Below are 16,695 nucleotides of genomic sequence, written 5' to 3' on the forward strand. Positions count from 1 at the left end.
CCGGGTCGGGCTGGGTCGGGGCCGCTGCAGCTTCAGCTCCGCCGACAACACAAAGGCTCCGGGATCCGAGTGTTTACATCAGACGCCCGGCGTTGCCGCGGCCCCGGGACCGGCGCTCCCTCTGCTGGCGGCGCGGGGAATCACTGAGGGTGGATCAGGGCACCGGCTTCCAGGGCGACGCCTACACCGCCTCTCCTCCCTCTCCGCCTCTCCTCCTCCCCCCCTCTCCTTCCCTCTCCCCTTCCCTCTCCCCCCTCCTCCCCTCTCCTTCCCTCCCTCCTTGCATGTAGTGAAAACAATATCAGAATTAATCAAGGGTCCCAACCTGAAACGTCACCTATCCATGTTCTCCACAGATGCTGCCTGACCCGCTGAGTTACTCCAGCACTGTGTGTCCTTGTTCAGAATGTATCCATTTGTAAATGGAGAATAGAATGGGTGGCTCAGCGGGTGGAGCTGCTGCATCACAGCGCCAGAGACTCAGGTTCTACCCTGACCCCGACTGCTGTCTGTGTGGAGTTTACATGCTCTTCCTGTGACTACGTTTCCCTTTTTAAATTATACAAATACTTTTATTCAAAAAAATAAAGATAGAGTAATAACACAATCAAAGACTGCCTATGTTGACAGTTTACAAACAAACGATCATCAAATTAATCTTTTGGCGTTAGATTAATCAAATTAATCTAACGCCAACTTTATCAACAAAACACTCGACCTCCCGCGGCGACTAGCGTTCACGGAAGGTCTCTAAAGTCCCCGTGGACACCGTGTGTTCCCTCTCCAGGGACACGCGGGCACGGACATAAGCCCGGAAAAGGGTCAGGCAGTCAACCCCGGTGCGGCCATCGACTACCCGCTGTCTAGACAAGAATGGTAATCTTGGCCAGGCCCAGAAGCAGACGGACAGGGAGATCCCAAGTATATAAGTAAGGGGTAGGGTGGGATGAGATGCCACTGAGAATAAAACGTTCGACTAATGTTAAATGGGCAGTTGACAGAAGGACTGCTTCGGTGGTACATCTCTCTATAAATGTGTACAATCCCTGCATGTAATTTGCAGGTAAAACTTTGAAACAAATATCAGCAGCATTTTATATTCATTACAATATAAAGGTCAAAAGTAGAAACCACAAAAAATATACAAAACCCCAAACTGCAAGAATAAACTATGGCAAAATGTTATGTGTCGGAAAGAACTGCAGGTGCTGGTTTAAAGTGAAAGTAGACATAAAATGCTGGAGTAAGTCAGCGGGACAGGCAGCATCTCTGGAGAGAAGGAATGGGTGACGTTTCGGTCGAGACCCTTCTTCACTACAGCAACTATATTTCCTGACAGTACAAAACATTCAAACTGCACAGATTAAAGTGGAACTCGCAAGATAACTGGTCAACACAGGGTGCATAGACACTGGAATCTTGAGCAAAGCACAAAGAGCTGGAGGAGCTTGGTGAGTTCAGGCTGCATTGGTTGCTCCATGGAAGTTGTGAATAGTAGCTTCTTTATATTTACAAGGTATCATCTCAGCATCGATGTAACTCATTTGAAGGTGTAGCAGTTTTGTATCCAGAAGGCAGGAATTGGCCTTCATGAAACAAGGCGTCAGCCACACAACGTAACTGAAATAGTTGCAAACTTCATTTCTCTTTATTTGAAGTAGTGAACTTGATCTTTGGCACCAGTGAAAGTTTAGAATACCATTGCTTAACGTACAGAGGCATAGTGCAGAAAAAGGTGGCAAGAAGAGGTTTACACTTTATAAAATTTGCAAGACTCTGCTTTAAAAGCAAATGTGAAAGACAGGAATTATTTCAGTGTATAATTTGAAGTCACTTTTTCTAAATTCTTCATTAAAAAACATTTTTCTTAAAGAATAAATGTTGGTTTTCTTCTTCGCTAGGGACTGAGGATTGCAGACGTCCAGCCCATTCTGTGGGCCAGACAGCCAGTCTGTCTGGAGATGCAGGTGCCTGCCAGACAGGTGGGTGAAGGTTTAGTTTAGTTTATTATAGTCACTTGTAGCGAGGTACAAAGCTTTTGTGTTGCGTTTTGTTTTCTTTGATCGAATGGGAATATTTACAACATCTTCCATATTTAATATGAAGATCATTGAAACAACACATTAGAAAGAAACATAATCCAGCTAAATGACGTTTTTCCAACAGCCCCAACAATGAGTGTTGATGCTCTTTGCACGCACGTCTATATCAGGTGGACCTCAGTGGGTCATCATCTCGCTGCCAACCTACTAATTTCTTCCATTCTCCACCCACAAGCTCCAAAGAGCCCTGCAAATCCTTCACCTAAATTAATTATTCGCATCTCCTAAATGTTGCCATTGAGCGCGTATCGATGAGGTTACAGCTCTGTGCAAGTTTCCTCCACTATCTCCCACAGGACGAGTTGCTTTTTCCTGATGAGAGATGCAAGTAGCTGCAGTCAGGGTTAGGATCAGGGGTCAACAGAGGGTTAAAAGTGGCACTTTGAAACTTCTGTTAAACCTCCCAAATCTCCTCATAATCCTTCAATATTCCTCAGTGTCCACGTGACAAATTATTGATCAAGGTTGTGACTGAATGCAACCTTGTTTTCACTCCATGTCTGCTCTTCCTTTGTCTACCCCCCCCCCCCCCCTCCCCTCTGTTCCACAACCCCCACCACTACTAAACTCAGTAACGGGAACAAAACTTAAGCCACTAGTTTGTTATTTTCTGATAGGTCATACTTTGAATCTAAAGATATTATGCAAAGATGACAAAACAAGTTCAAACCAAAATGATTTGATTAAACACAATTTAAATGTCAAACAAATCATGCATGTACTACAAAATGAATGAATTATTTATTTTAATGTTGCACAACTAACATTTACAGTTCAGTCACTTGCAATTTATACATTTAATCCAAATATTTTCCACCATTCATATCAGTTGTTTTAGGATCTGTAACAAAATTAAGATTAGAAACGTTAGATAAAGGATGGTAGGTTGTAAACCACTAGGGGGCATCATTCACTGACAAAGGCTACTATCATGGAGATTTCTCAAATCTAAAGCATAAACAACAGACAATATGATAGAAACTTAACTCCAATTGCTTGTGATCTCTGGATGCGCCGTAGAAAACATTTGATCAAGATGCATCACAGCCTGAGTTGGGAACAGCTCCATCCAAGACCTCTCGAAATTGCAGGCATAACCCAAACCAACCTCCCTTCCATTGACTCCATCTACACTTCACGCTGCCTCGGTAAGGCCACCAACATACTCAAGGACAAGTCTCACCCCAATCACTCCCTCTTCTCCCCTCAGGCAAGAGGTACAGAAGTGTGAAATCACACACCTCCAGATTCAGGGACAGCTTCTTCCCAGCTGTTATCAGGCAACTGAACCATCCTATCACCAGCTAGAGCATGCACCTGACCAATCTACTTCATTGGAGACCTTTAAACTAACTATAATCAGACTTTATCTTGAACTAGATGGGTCAGGCAGCATCTCTTGAAACCATGGATAAGGTAATGTTTCAAGATAGGATAGACACAAAATGCTGGAGTAACTCAGCAGGACAGGCAGCATCTCTGGAGAGAAGGAACGGGTGACATTTTTGGTCGGGACCCTTCTTCAGACCTTGACCCGAAATGTCATCCATTCCTTTCCTCCGGAGATGCTGCCTGCCCCGCTAAGTTACTCCAGCATTTTGTGTCTATCTCCGGTGTAAACCAGCATCTGCAGTTCCTGCCTACATGTTCAGGCTAGGACCTTTCTTAAGAAAACAGTTGAAATAAGCTGCAAGGAGGAATGTTAGGGAATTGTAAAGTGGGTGGTTGAGGAAGAAAACTGATCCAAAACGTCACCTATCCATGTTCTTCAGCGATGCTGCCTGACCCACTCAGTTTGTCCAGCATTAGATTATGAAGTTTAGTTCTCCACTGAAAAAAAATGCTGAGCCCTCTCAGAATCTTATACATTTTAATGAGAATCCCTTTGATTCAAACCTATATAAACTGTACTAATCATTCCAGTAGATCAACTCCCTGGAAATCTACCACCCCTCCGAAGAGTCAAAACCTTTTGGTTCACTGATTCCAAGAAAATGTATACCTTGCCACAGGCAAGGAATTGCATCATTACTCTAGGTGTGGTACCGAAGCCTATGTAATGTCAGGCTCCTGCAGGGCTTGATTTCCAAATTGTCCATTTTCTTTGACTCAATTACAAGGAAGCTCTTTCAGTGAGTTTTCATTCCCTCAAAGTGGTTATTTTACATGTCACCACTGTATATTCCATCTGGCGCCCCCCCCCCCCCCCCACCGTAAAGACTGGTCTTTACAACCTCAAACATTTCTCCTCTGTTAACTTTGTGCAGAATTTTCTTTCTTTTACACTTTTCCAATGCAGTAAGTGACTATATTGAAAGAATCTGCAAATAACTGATTCCAGACACTGACTTTTATGGCACTCTATCCTTCTATGTAATTGCTAGAGTTTCCTCCAATATAGCGATACTGAATATTTTGCACTAATATCTTCTTGCAAGGCATAATAAATACAATGTTGTTATTGGATGCCACTACTAGTGAAAATCATAAAATACTAAGTTATCAGTTTTGCTCAAAGTTTCTGGTATTAATAATTCAGGTATCATTGGAAGCTGAGCAGAACTGAATAAAATATCTTCCATTTATGAATAACCAGAGTAATCTTTGTCTAATCTTTCCAACAATGTTCAGGCCAGCACTGTCTAACATAGAACACACAACAGTGCAGCAGAACAGGCTCTTCCTCTACAATATATATGCAAAACATGAGGCCAAGATAATCTCTTATCTATCTGTGCATAATCCATATCAATATGCCTATCCAAAAGCTCTTAAATACCACTGCCTCCACCACATTCCAGGCACTCGCCACCCTGGGTAACAACGGTTTGCATTAGGCACATCTTCTTCAAACTTCTTTAAACCCTCTCACCTTAAACCATCTACCCTCTCATAATTTTATATACTTGTATCAGGTCTCCCCGTAATCTCTGGGGGTGTTCCAGAGAAAACAATCTAAGTCTGTCCAATCCCGCCCTGTAGCCAATTCCGCGTAATCATGGCAACATTCTGGTAAACATCCTATGCACACTTTCCAAAGCCTCCACATCCTTCCTGTAATGAAGTTGCTTTTATTGAAGGCAACAGACAGCCGGAATTTCATGGTTTTGGTACATATGACGATTATACTTGTCACCTGAATGGATTTTTCCCAATGATTATTTCAGTAGTCCTGCCTTGAATCGAGTAAATAAACGTAGCTGTTTTGGATACAATCAGATACAATCACTTTTTGTATCATCTTTTCCAGATGCGAAGATGGATATTTAAGCAACTCTGGTGGATTTGAAACTAAGAAGTCAGGTGCTCATCATTAAGGGACTATTCCAAGGTTCGACCTCAACCCAATATTCTAAAGCTTAAAGGTAGATAAAAAAGTTGGAAATATATATATAATATGGAAAGATATATAATATAGCTGGTAGACAAAAATGCTGGAGAAACTCAGCAGGTGAGGCAGCATCGATGGAGCAAAGGAATAGGTGCCGTTTCGGGTCGAAACCTTTCTTCAGACTGAAGCTTAATGTCATTCTAAAGTCTAATGTCACCAAAGTTATTTTCAATGCTCCAATGATGTGTGGGGCTGGGGAGCTGCTCACCTTGTGCTAGTCCAGACTTAATCGGATTGCTACATTAGAACCAGATCCTTCATTTGCTTGGAATATCTGAAATGAAATTAGAACATGAAATGACCGTGTACAATGTTGCCCCAGGTACTACAATGAACAGAAGTCATTCAACCCAAGTGGTCTATGCTGGTTCTCATCCTCCCACACAGACTACATTAAACACTTACTACACAGAACTTTAGTTTAGAGAAACTTAGTCCCACCTTTCCACAATGCTAGTTAAACAAATCAACTATTCCATGTGGTCTGCATTCTAACCACATATAGGATTTGACTGCAAGATACAACATGGAAACAGGCCCTTCAGCCCACCATATCCCTACCGATCATTGATCACTTGTTCACACTATGTCTATGTTATTTCACTTTCTCATCCACTCCTTACACACTATGGGCAATTTACAGAGGCTAATAAACCCACAAACAAATATGTAATTTGGATGTGGGAGGAAACTCTCTTAGTCACAGGGAGGACGTGAAAACACCACTCAGACAGCACCAGAGTTCAGGATTGAACAGCTTCAGGCAGCAACTCCACCTCTTCTGGGTGAAGAAGTTTTCTTGTTGAATTAAGCAATAGCATTTGTAAAGCAGTGGGGAAAAGGCTGAAGAGCCAGCATGAACATAACAAGTTGTCTGACCTCCCTCTGTGTCAATTAAAAACTAATGATGCTGGGCAAATAGGAAAGAGTTAGTGAATGGTACTAATTCTGCAAAGAGCTAGCATGAATTCAAAGGGCTGAATGGTCCCCTGTGCTGTAATGATTCCACTTTATGAAGATTATTGAGTTTTTCTCCAACCTCAGAAATGATGTCCTTTTCTCAATCAACGAATCCATCAATTAATACTTTCAAAAAGTTACTATTTCACATAAGTTTAAACCAGGAACAAACCAACAGTGCTACAAATATCAAAACATTTTAAACAAATGGATTTGAAGTTACCGATATTATAAATTCATGGGCATGCTTCCGGTTTATTATTTTTTTCTTTTCCCACTTGGTCAATTGAATGTACACTGTACATGCGTGTCCAAAATACACATCATTTTAAATATAGGCATTGCTGTGGTTTGCAAAATAGGAAAAAAATAGATGTAGTATTAAATACATCACCAAGCTGTCATCATGTAGTTGGACAATTCCAAGAAAGGGCATGACACCATTATCCCAAACATCGTGTGCATCTTCATAAACCAAGGGCTGGAGGTGACTTCCCACCTGGTCCTCTTGTTGGTGGGGCAGATGCATAGCAAGGTTGCTTCCTGATGGTACATTGTTCACCAACAACTGTGACTCCCCCAAGTTAGGAAGTAGTGAATTATTGTTATTGTCTGCAATCTGTTGTCCCAAAAGTAACAGATATTAGGTCACAATATTGTCAAAGACAAATCAACTATAGTCATAGAATCAAGCAGTGCAGAAACAGACACTTTAATAGAAACTTGACTACTAAGATTCCCTATTTAAGCTTGTTGTCCCATTTGCTTACATTTGGCCCTTATCCCTCCAGCCATTTCCAAAGGGAATAGGGAAATACAAAGGATTAGAACAGACAACTTGGAAGAAAAAACCCTTTTAATAATGAAGATCTAACTTTAATACTTCATATACAAGTTCTTTATTAGCAGAACACACAGAGCAAGTATACATGACTGTTGTAGGTTCGATCTCCTGGATGATGTAAGGTGTTCCTTATCTCTCCACATCACTGTCTATATCTCTCAGTTCCCTTATCCCTAACCAGTCTGAAGAAGGGCTCGACCTGAAACGTCACCCATTCCTTCTCTCCAGAGATGCTGCCTGTCCCGCTGAGTTACTCCAGCATGTTGTGTCTGTCTTTGGTTTAATCCAGCATCTGCAGTTTCTTCTTACCCAAAATATCTACATAGACTGATAAATAATGTTGTCATCTCATATATTCCTTTTATTTACCCATGGAAGACATTGCTGGCCATTTCTTGTTTCTTGGGAACTTTTCAAGAAATACTGTACATCTTTATTTTGTGAATAAACAGTTTGAAGCAGACCACAAACGCCATATTGAACTTCACTTCTCATAACCATAGTTCAAAATCATCATTGGTTGTGCAAAGGCCTTGCAACATACAAGCTCTAGGTCTCTGCATCTTTCTCCATATAGGAAATGTTTAGGGGTTTTGAGGTATATGGGCCAAATGCAGACAGCTGGGACCAGCGTAGATGGGGCATTTCTGTCAGCATGGGCAAGTTGTACAACTACTCAATTCCATGTGAAGAAAGGTACAAATAAAGCTGATAATCCTTACTTCAGTACCTCCGGACTCCTCCAAAATGATATGTAGCAGGCGAATGTATTCTGAAGCAGCTCTGAGCACGTGAACTTTGCTTGGTTTTCGATCTTTAGCAATCAAGGGCACAACACTCTTGAGCATTGAAAAACCACCGTTTATGCTCTGGATCTGAAATAATTACATATTTTCTCAGAAACTGCACACCAAGAACATTACAGTCTTTACATTTGAGGTTTTCACTAATAATTTAAAGGATAAAATACAATCAAATAGCAAAGTCAGCTATGGTTACTTCCTTGCAGTGAATTTCAATGTGCTACTAGTTAAATAATATTTAGTGGATATGGCAACTTTTAACTGCTCAAAACTTTTTGCTTCCAGGATGAAGAACATTTGAAAACTTCCACTTTACATGCAAAAAAAAATCAAAATGTAATTGCAGTATTCAAATCTGGACAATTATGTCTCTTTTTGATCAAATCTACACTAACCCAAAAATAATTCATAACCACTCAGATAATAAACAATTTTAAGATTTAAGTTTTTTCCATTTATCCAAATGAGTTTTCGGGATTGAGTTCTGGACATTGATCTAGAAATGCAAGTTCCAATCTCACTCTATCAAAGGACTTTAAAGTCAAATAATGAAATGACTATGGATGTTCTTTAAAATTTTGGTACCTGTAGTTTGAAAAGACTCTTTAATGGGATTAGCAGACTGTCTTTGTAAAGCCCACATTCTGAAACCATCAAAAATTACCAGAGAAACACCATGCCAATTTAAATACTCGCATCCAATTCACGTGGGTTCCAGGACTTAATTACACGAGCCTCTCCCTACCCAGCTTGTTTTTCCTATTCCAATTGTTTGTCATAGTTATCACACCCAGAACCACCCGCAAAAGGAATTAAATCAAATACCAAGTATACACTAAGTATAAACTGAGTGTATAATAAGCATGACTGCATCGTTGCTTTCCAATAATCCCATTGGTAGGTTCCTGGCAGTTTCATATGTACTTCAACTGTAATATAAAAACTGTTACATCTAAGTATTTACTAACTTCTATACAAATTGTTAATACATAAGAGAGGCACTAATAATTATAGAATTAGAAATAGAATTAGATCCTTTATTTGTCATTCAGTCTGAACGAAATATCGTTACCTGCAGCCATACATACAATAATAAACAACAGAACAGACAGTAAACACAAATTAACATCCACCACAGTGAGTCCACCAAGCACCTCCTCACTGTGATGGAGGCAAAAATCTTAGGGCTGCTGTCTCTTCCCTCCTCTTCTCGCCAGCTCCGCCATTAGGTCTCAGCGCAGACGGAGGCAGAGAAGGGGGATATGACAAGAAAGTCGCATTCCCCCGAAGGGAGAGACAGAAAGCCCTGTTTCAACCCCCCCCCCCACATAACACAAACCTAAAAACCAAAAACTTAACTAAACAAGACGAAAAAAACAACACAAAAAAGTAAAAACAAACGGACTGCAGGCGAGCCGCAGCCGTTCACCAGCGCCGCCACAACGCCGCCAGAACATGTTATAGAAGTTAACAGAATATTTTGCCTGTGAACAACAACTAATCCAGCTATATTATATGTTTAAGAAAGAACTACAGATGCTGAAAAAATCAAAGGTAGACAAAAATGCTGGAGAGACTCCAATTCAAAGTCTGAAGAAGGGTTTCGGCCCGAAACGTTGCCTATTTCCTTCGCTCCATAGATGCTGCTGCACCCGCTGAGTTTCTCCAGCACTTTTGTCGACCTTCTTACACCCTGCTGGAGAAACTCAGCGGGTGCAGCAGCATCTATGGAGCAAAAGGAATAGGCGACGTTTCAGTTCTAGACCCTTCTTCAGACTGATATCGGTGGGGGGGGTAAAAGAAAGGAAGAGGCGGAGACAGTGGGCTGTGGGAGAGCTGAGAAGGGGAGGGGAAGGAGGAAGAAAACAAGGACTACCTGAAATTGGAGGTCAATGTTCATACCGCTGGGGTGTAAACTACCCAAGCAAAATATGAGGTGCTGCTTTTCCAATTTGCAGTGGGACTCACTCTGACCATGGATGAGGCCCAGGACAGAAAGGTCGGATTTGGAAAAGGAGGGGAAGTTGAAGTGCTGAGCCACCAGGAAATCAGGTTGGTTAATGCAAACTGAGCGGGGAGGTCACCAAGCCTGCACTTGGTCTCACCGATGCAGAACAGTTGACACCTGGAACAGCAGATGCAATAGATGAGGTTGGAGGAGGTGCAGGTGAACCTCTGCCTCACCTGGAAAGACTTTGGATGGAGGCGGGGGGGGGGGGGGGGGGGGGGGGGGGGGTAAAGCAACAAGTGTAGCATTTCCAGAGGTTGCAAGGGAAAGTAACAGGGGAGGGGGTGGTTAGGGTGGGAAGGGACGAATTTACCAGGGAGTTACGGAGGGAACGGTCTCTGCGGGAGCAGAAAGTGGAGGAGATGGGAAGATGTGGCCAGTGGTGGGATCTCGTTGGAGGTGGCGAAAATATAGGATTATATGTTGTATGCGACGGCTGGTAGGGTGGAAGGTGAGGACAAGGGGGGCTCTGCCCTTGTTACGAGTGGGGGGTGGGGGGGGGGTGGGAATGGAGAGTGAGAGCGAGAGCGGAGCTACTGGATATAGAGGAGACCCTGGTGAGAGCCTCATCTATAATCGACGAGGGGAACCGAAATGTCACCTATTCCTTCATTCCATAGATGCTGCCTCTCCCGCTGAGTTTCTCCAGCATTTTTGTCTACCAGCTATATTATATATCTTTCCAATTGAGGACACATTTAAGCCATAAATCATTCAGGCATCTCATAATTTTCAAACTTCAAAATTATAGCTCAAGAATAGATAAACTAAAACTAAATTATTGGGGGGAAATAATACTTTTTTTTTGCTCTTCTCACCCTACTGCGCTCTCTTGCATTAGCTGCTCGCCTCTTGCCAAACAAGTCCTGCACATCTTTACTTGTGTAATGGCCAGAGGATTGTCTTTTGAATTTCCTCACAGGAGCCAAAAGAGGCAATGGGCCAAAAGTTTCACCGAGCACCTCATTCATCCTTTCTGCCTCAGGCACAAGAATCAGCTGTGGGCAAACACCTTCTACTGCCTCCTCCTGATGGAGTAGTTCACAGTCTTGCAACTTCTTGAAAGCAACCTGATAACAACTATGCTTCATATCTTTTCCTCTCTCCATTCCAACATCTACCATTCACTGCCCATACACTTGAATTGGACACTTTTATTCCAGGGCAAAGCCCTGCCTCAAGGGATCCTTTTAATTTGAGTTCATCATTGCCACAGGTGCGCTGATTGAGAGCGCATGGCATTATGGTGGTTGTAGTCTCATGCAGCCCTTCTCCCATACACGAGATAGATAATGGAAACTACATTTCCCATCAGGCAATCTGGTAAGGAGAGCCTGCCCTTGCACACATGCGCACTAAGGCGCGGGGAGCCGGCTCTCGCACGCATGCGTAGTGAGGAGGGGGAGTCTGTGTAGTGAGTTCGATTCCGGTTGACGGCGAAAGGCTTTGGATTCCTAGAAAAAGTGTTAAATTAAAACAGGTGCAAAAGTTAACAAAGGAAGCATAAGTAAGTTGAAAGATCGGCTTTATGTGCAGTAAGGCTCTGTGGGGTTGAAGCTGCTCATGGTGTGGGAGGATTGGGTAGAAACAGACAGGACTCACTCACTTTAATCACCGTCTGCACCTGAATCATCTTAACCAAGTCGGTCCTTCCATCTGCTTTTACTGCGACAACTTTACAAAAACATCTTGAAGACAGGCACAAAAAGCTGGAGTAACTCAGCGGGACAGGCAGCATCTCTGGAGAGAAGGAATGGGTGACATTTCGGGCCGAGACCCTCGCCATCCTGGGATAACCTGGCGTTGTTCCTAGCTGCTCCAGGGTGGTGTTGATGACTCTTTCCCTCTCTCCAAGTGTTCAGTCTTTCACCATGACAACCTATCAAATAATAAACACGAACTCTAGAAATAATCCACTTCAGTTGTCTATTGTCTGTTCTCCCCCCTGAAGTCTCCAACTACATTTACCTTTGACCAGCGGCGGACTGGGTCTAAAAATATTGGTTGCCAGGAGACAAAGGGGGCCCACTTGCCATCGGGCAAGCTGACACCCTGGCCAGGCCGCCACTGCCTTTGACCGTTTGCGTGGTGGACACAGATGGGAAATACTCATTTAAGATCTTGCCGATGTCTGTCCACTTGCACCATCCTCTTTGCTACCAGCTGCCTGACATGCTGAGTATCATCACTGTCGCCTTCTTCTTGTTTCTTGGTCCTCCAAAATATTCCAAATGGAATTTAAACTGGAGGTGGTGGAGGGAAGACTTAAGCCGGAAAGGGTTTTTGGGAAGAAAGAGCTACCTCAAATCGTTGGTATCATTTAAGAATAAATTGGATAGGCATATGGATGAGAAGGGAATGGAGGGTTATGGTATGAGTGCAGGCAGGTGGGACTAAGGGAAAAAAAATTGTTCGGCGCGGACTTGTAGGGCCGAGATGGCCTGTTTCCGTGCTGTAATTGTTATATGGTTATATGGTTATATGGTTATTTAGTTGTATCTGGTTGGGTAACTATGATAGGGTGAAGATTATTCCATGCTTTAATTGTGCGGGGGAAGAACGAATTGCTGTATACATCTGTCTTGGTAGCTGGAATCTCAAATTGGATTGAATGCCCTCGTCTGCTCCTAATTGGTTTGGGTTTGGTGTAGGTTTTGTAATCTATGTCGAGCTGATCATTTAACATTTTGTAAAAACAGGTCAAACAGTGAGCTTCACGTCTGTCTTGGAGAAGGTTCCATCCCAGTGAATTCAGAAGTTTGGTAACACTCGCTTCTCTCTCATTAGAAACAAATTGAGCTGCCTGTCTTTGGGCACGTTCGGTGGAAGAATTTTTTTTATTTGCATATGGGTCCCATGCTGCAACTGCGTAGTCCAAATGTGCAATGTTTGTTTGTGTGAATCAGTGCTGAAGGAAGTGACATTTTATTTTGATAAAATGTCTTACCTAATATTAAGCTTCAATTTGTGATTGAAAGTACTTATCGGAATCAGAAAAATAGTTTAGAAGTTTAGGAATAGTACTGTACCTTAGGGCGTTTTGAGTTGCTGCAATGCTAAGGGACAGTACCTCCAATTAAGAAGGGTGTTGACCCGAAACGTCACGCATTCCTTCTCTACAGAGATGCTGCCTGTCCCGCTGAGTTACTACAGCTTTTTGTGTCTGTCTCAAAATTTATGCTTGTCAGGTGATTTAATTTTTGGCTTTCCAAAATATTTGAACTTAAAAAATGCACATAAATATAGCATTGAAAATATGTGGGGTACTGGAAAAAAGTAATTATACAGTGGATGAGAACAAGAAATAATAGACTAGTCGGCTTCATCTTCCTTATTAATCTTGCTTTTCAGTCCCAATAATTTCTCTACTACTAATCTTACTGATGCTGATTTCTTTGAACTTATTTACTCCAGAATTGCAGTTTTCCACTATTTCAGTAGAGACAAATATATATTTATTTATTTATTTAATTTCTTTGCCTTTCTATTTCCTAGTATAATTTTTCCTGCGTCAATCAGTAAAGGACCCTCATTCACTTTTGCAAAAACGTTTTATTTTATATATCGTTAAAAGTTTATGCAGTTTGTCTCATCTTCTTTTTGCCTTCTACACTTGCAATTTACTTTATCTTTCTGCTACCTACACAACCCTCAGGTTTATGTTATTTTGGCAACAATGTAAGCTTTTCTTTTGTTTTAATGCAATGTATTACTTCTCTTTATCTACGCTGGATCACTTTTCATGTTGGTTTCCTTGATCCTAAAAAAATAAAAACATCATGTAAACTGCATGTTAATCTTTTAGACATTGACCTTTGATCACTATCATATAATCAGTTCATATCTTCTACCTTTATCCTTGTTTGCTTTATCCATACATAAGTTTACAATTGTACAAAATCACTTTCAATTTAAATATATTACATTAAGAAAATGTAAATGTTATAACATAATGATCACTGTAAAACAATTTGTTCTGATGTCCTGAGTTAATTATTTTTTTCTTGAATTATCAAGTGTCATTCTTCCATTCTGGATAAGAATATCTAAAAGTGTAGCACCAGATGTCCTCGGTGAGCTATTGTACATTGAAAGATGACACCCGATAATATTCTGCTGAACATTAAAAGGTAAGAAACAAAAGCATGTGCTGATCATTTGGCCTTTAGAGCCTGCTGCGTATTTTAACAAGATCTTCACCAACTCTACCTCAGACATTATTTTCCTTGATTATTTTTATATTACAAAAGAATAACATAAAACTAGGGTACGGGGATCGATCATCGGCATTGACACGATGGCCCGAAGGGCCTGTTTCCACGCTGTATCTCTAAACAAAATGCATTGAATCAAGGCAATAACTGTACAGGCATCTGGGATTAGCAAATTCCAGACTTCACCACCTCCTGAATGAAGATGTTTCTCCTCATTTCAATCCAGCCGCTTGCTTTGCAACTGCTTTCTTAATTCCTTATCCAAATCTGTTTCAACGAAGCCACCTATCAATCGCCTAAAGTCAAGGATATAGAGAGATCCAGTCTTGGTGAAGTCATGAATCAGACCTGCCATTTCAGGATCCCAGTCGGTGAACCTATGCAGCAGTTACTCTACATATAGTTAAGAATCCAGAGGTCTACATGGGTGTAGGATCTGCAGGATCTTGTAGAGGCCTTGAAGATTCTCTGTATATTTGCCCTTCCTAACTGCCTGCTGGATTACGCAATGGCGTAGCGTGTGGGGGGGGGGCCAGAGGGGCGGTTGCCCCGGCGCTAAATTTTTAGGGGCGCAAATTTTTTTTTTATAAAATGGCAAAAAAAATTGTTCTAAAGGCACACTGCACCTCTTTGGCAGCCTTCGCCTGAATTATTGTAATAAAATGTAAACATTTTACATTTGTACAAATGTAAACATTTTATCCAACAATTTTAACCAACCAGCGATCTCCGCACACAAACTTGGGACAATTTACACTTATACCAAGCCAATTAGCCTACTGCCTACAAACCAGTACATCTTTGGAATGTGGGAGGCAACCGAAGATCTCGGAGAAAACCCACGTGGTCATGGGGAGAACGTACAAACTCCATACAGACAGCACCCGTAGTCAGAATATATCTCAGCCATAATGTCTAAAAGAAAGGAATCTGGTGCCCAGGGCAGGAAAAGACGAAAAACAGAACAAGAACAGTTTGCTAAACTAACTGGAAGTCTTGACAGATTTATTGTGAACACTGCTGGAACGTGCCCCAGCTCCGAGTTCTGGTCACCGCTGTCCCCGCTCCGAGGCCAGGCCGCCGCTGCCGCTGCCGCCGTCCCAGCTCCGAGGCCAGGCCGCCGTTGTCGCTGCCGCTGCCGCCGTCCCAGCCGCTGCCGCTGCCCAGCTCCGAGTTCTGGTCACCGCTGCCGCTGCCGCTGCCCCAGCTCCGAGGCCGCCAGCTCCGCCATTAGGCCTCGGCGCAGGCGGAGACGGGGGATACGACAAAAGAAGTCGCATCCCCCGAAGGAAGAGACCAAAAATGTGTTCCCCCCACATACACAACATAATAAACCAAAAATCAACTAAACAGGACAAAAGAACAACACAAAAAAAGAAGAAAAAAACAGACAGACTGCAGGCGAGCCGCAGCTGCTAAGGCAGCGCCGCCATCTTTTTGTTAGGTTGAGAAAATAAATACAAAACTTGGATTTATAACAGCTCATGGGCCATGGCTAGCCGCTAATGAGGAGGTGCAATATTTTAAACTGCCCCGGACGCTCAAAACCCATCCTACGCCACTCCGATTACGTTAGATTGTGAATGACGTTTCTCGGTGAGCGTTAACATTTTATGGTGCATCTCATCTAAAGAATACTCCTCACTATTTTGCTCTACCATAGCTGACCAGTTAATATTTTTCAACACTGTACGCCATCTGCCATGCTTCTGCCCAGTCACTTGGCTTGCGTTTAATTCCTTTGAAGTTTCTCAACGGCCTTCTTGCTACCCTTATTTCTGCTTAGTTTTGAGTGAGTAGCAAACTTACAAATGTTACATTTGGTCTCCTGATGTTGATTGTGATTAATAGACACAAAGTACTGGAACTCAATGGGTCAGGCAGCATCTTTGGAGAACATGGATTGGTGACATATTGGTTCGGGACCCTTCTTCAGACATCACCTATCCATGTTCTCCACAGATGCTGCCTGACCCGCTGAGTTACTCCAGCACTCTGTGAAACGTCACCTATCCATGTTCTCCACAGATGCTGCCTGACCCGCTGAGTTACTCCAGCACTCTGTGAAACGTCACCTATCCATGTTCTTCACAGAGGCTGCCTGACCCGCTGAGTTACTCCAGCACATTGTGAAACGTCACCTAGCCATGTTCTCCACAGATGCTGCCTGACCCACTGAGTTACTCCAGCACATTGTGTCTTTTTCTGTGAAGCAGCTTCTGCAGTTGTTTGTTACTATAACAAGGCTGACCCAGGGGTGAGAGGGTTAACAATCTATACGCACCAGGATAGAGCCGGACACTTCTCCGTAAATATCTCAAATATCTCATTCTCAACACAGCACATAAACCGGCAGCTTCTGATGAAAAAACA

The 16,695-nt window shown here is 42.5% G+C and overlaps 1 protein-coding gene across 1 annotated transcript; it reads right to left on the reverse strand.

Moving 5' to 3' along the window:
* Nucleotides 1-2,828: 2,828 nt before the first annotated feature.
* LOC116967391 (factor in the germline alpha-like) lies at nucleotides 2,829-13,160 on the reverse strand. The gene is made up of 5 exons (XM_033013900.1): nucleotides 13,138-13,160; nucleotides 8,020-8,172; nucleotides 6,848-7,072; nucleotides 5,702-5,767; nucleotides 2,829-2,943 (listed from the first exon to the last, which is right to left on the reverse strand). Exons 2-4 carry the CDS (start codon nucleotides 8,143-8,145, stop codon nucleotides 5,708-5,710), a joined length of 411 nt encoding a protein of 136 aa, XP_032869791.1. The 5' UTR covers nucleotides 8,146-8,172; nucleotides 13,138-13,160; the 3' UTR covers nucleotides 2,829-2,943; nucleotides 5,702-5,707.
* Between the last annotated feature and the right edge of the window lie 3,535 nt (nucleotides 13,161-16,695).

Source organism: Amblyraja radiata, chromosome 39 (genome assembly GCF_010909765.2).
Source record: "Amblyraja radiata isolate CabotCenter1 chromosome 39, sAmbRad1.1.pri, whole genome shotgun sequence".
NCBI classification, from domain to species: Eukaryota; Metazoa; Chordata; class Chondrichthyes; order Rajiformes; family Rajidae; genus Amblyraja; species Amblyraja radiata.

What these genes read in the sequence shown, in the direction of transcription:
- LOC116967391 (XM_033013900.1), bottom strand. Translation starts at nt 8,145, where the DNA reads ATGCTCAAGAGTGTTGTGCCCTTGATTGCTAAAGATCGAAAACCAAGC. An exon ending in AGGAGTCCGGAGGTACTGAA is followed by an intron (nt 7,073 to 8,019) that starts GTAAGGATTATC and finishes TTGGGACAACAG; the next exon opens with ATTGCAGACAATAACAATAA. An exon ending in AACTACATGATGACAGCTTG is followed by an intron (nt 5,768 to 6,847) that starts GTGATGTATTTA and finishes ATTTCATTTCAG; the next exon opens with ATATTCCAAGCAAATGAAGG.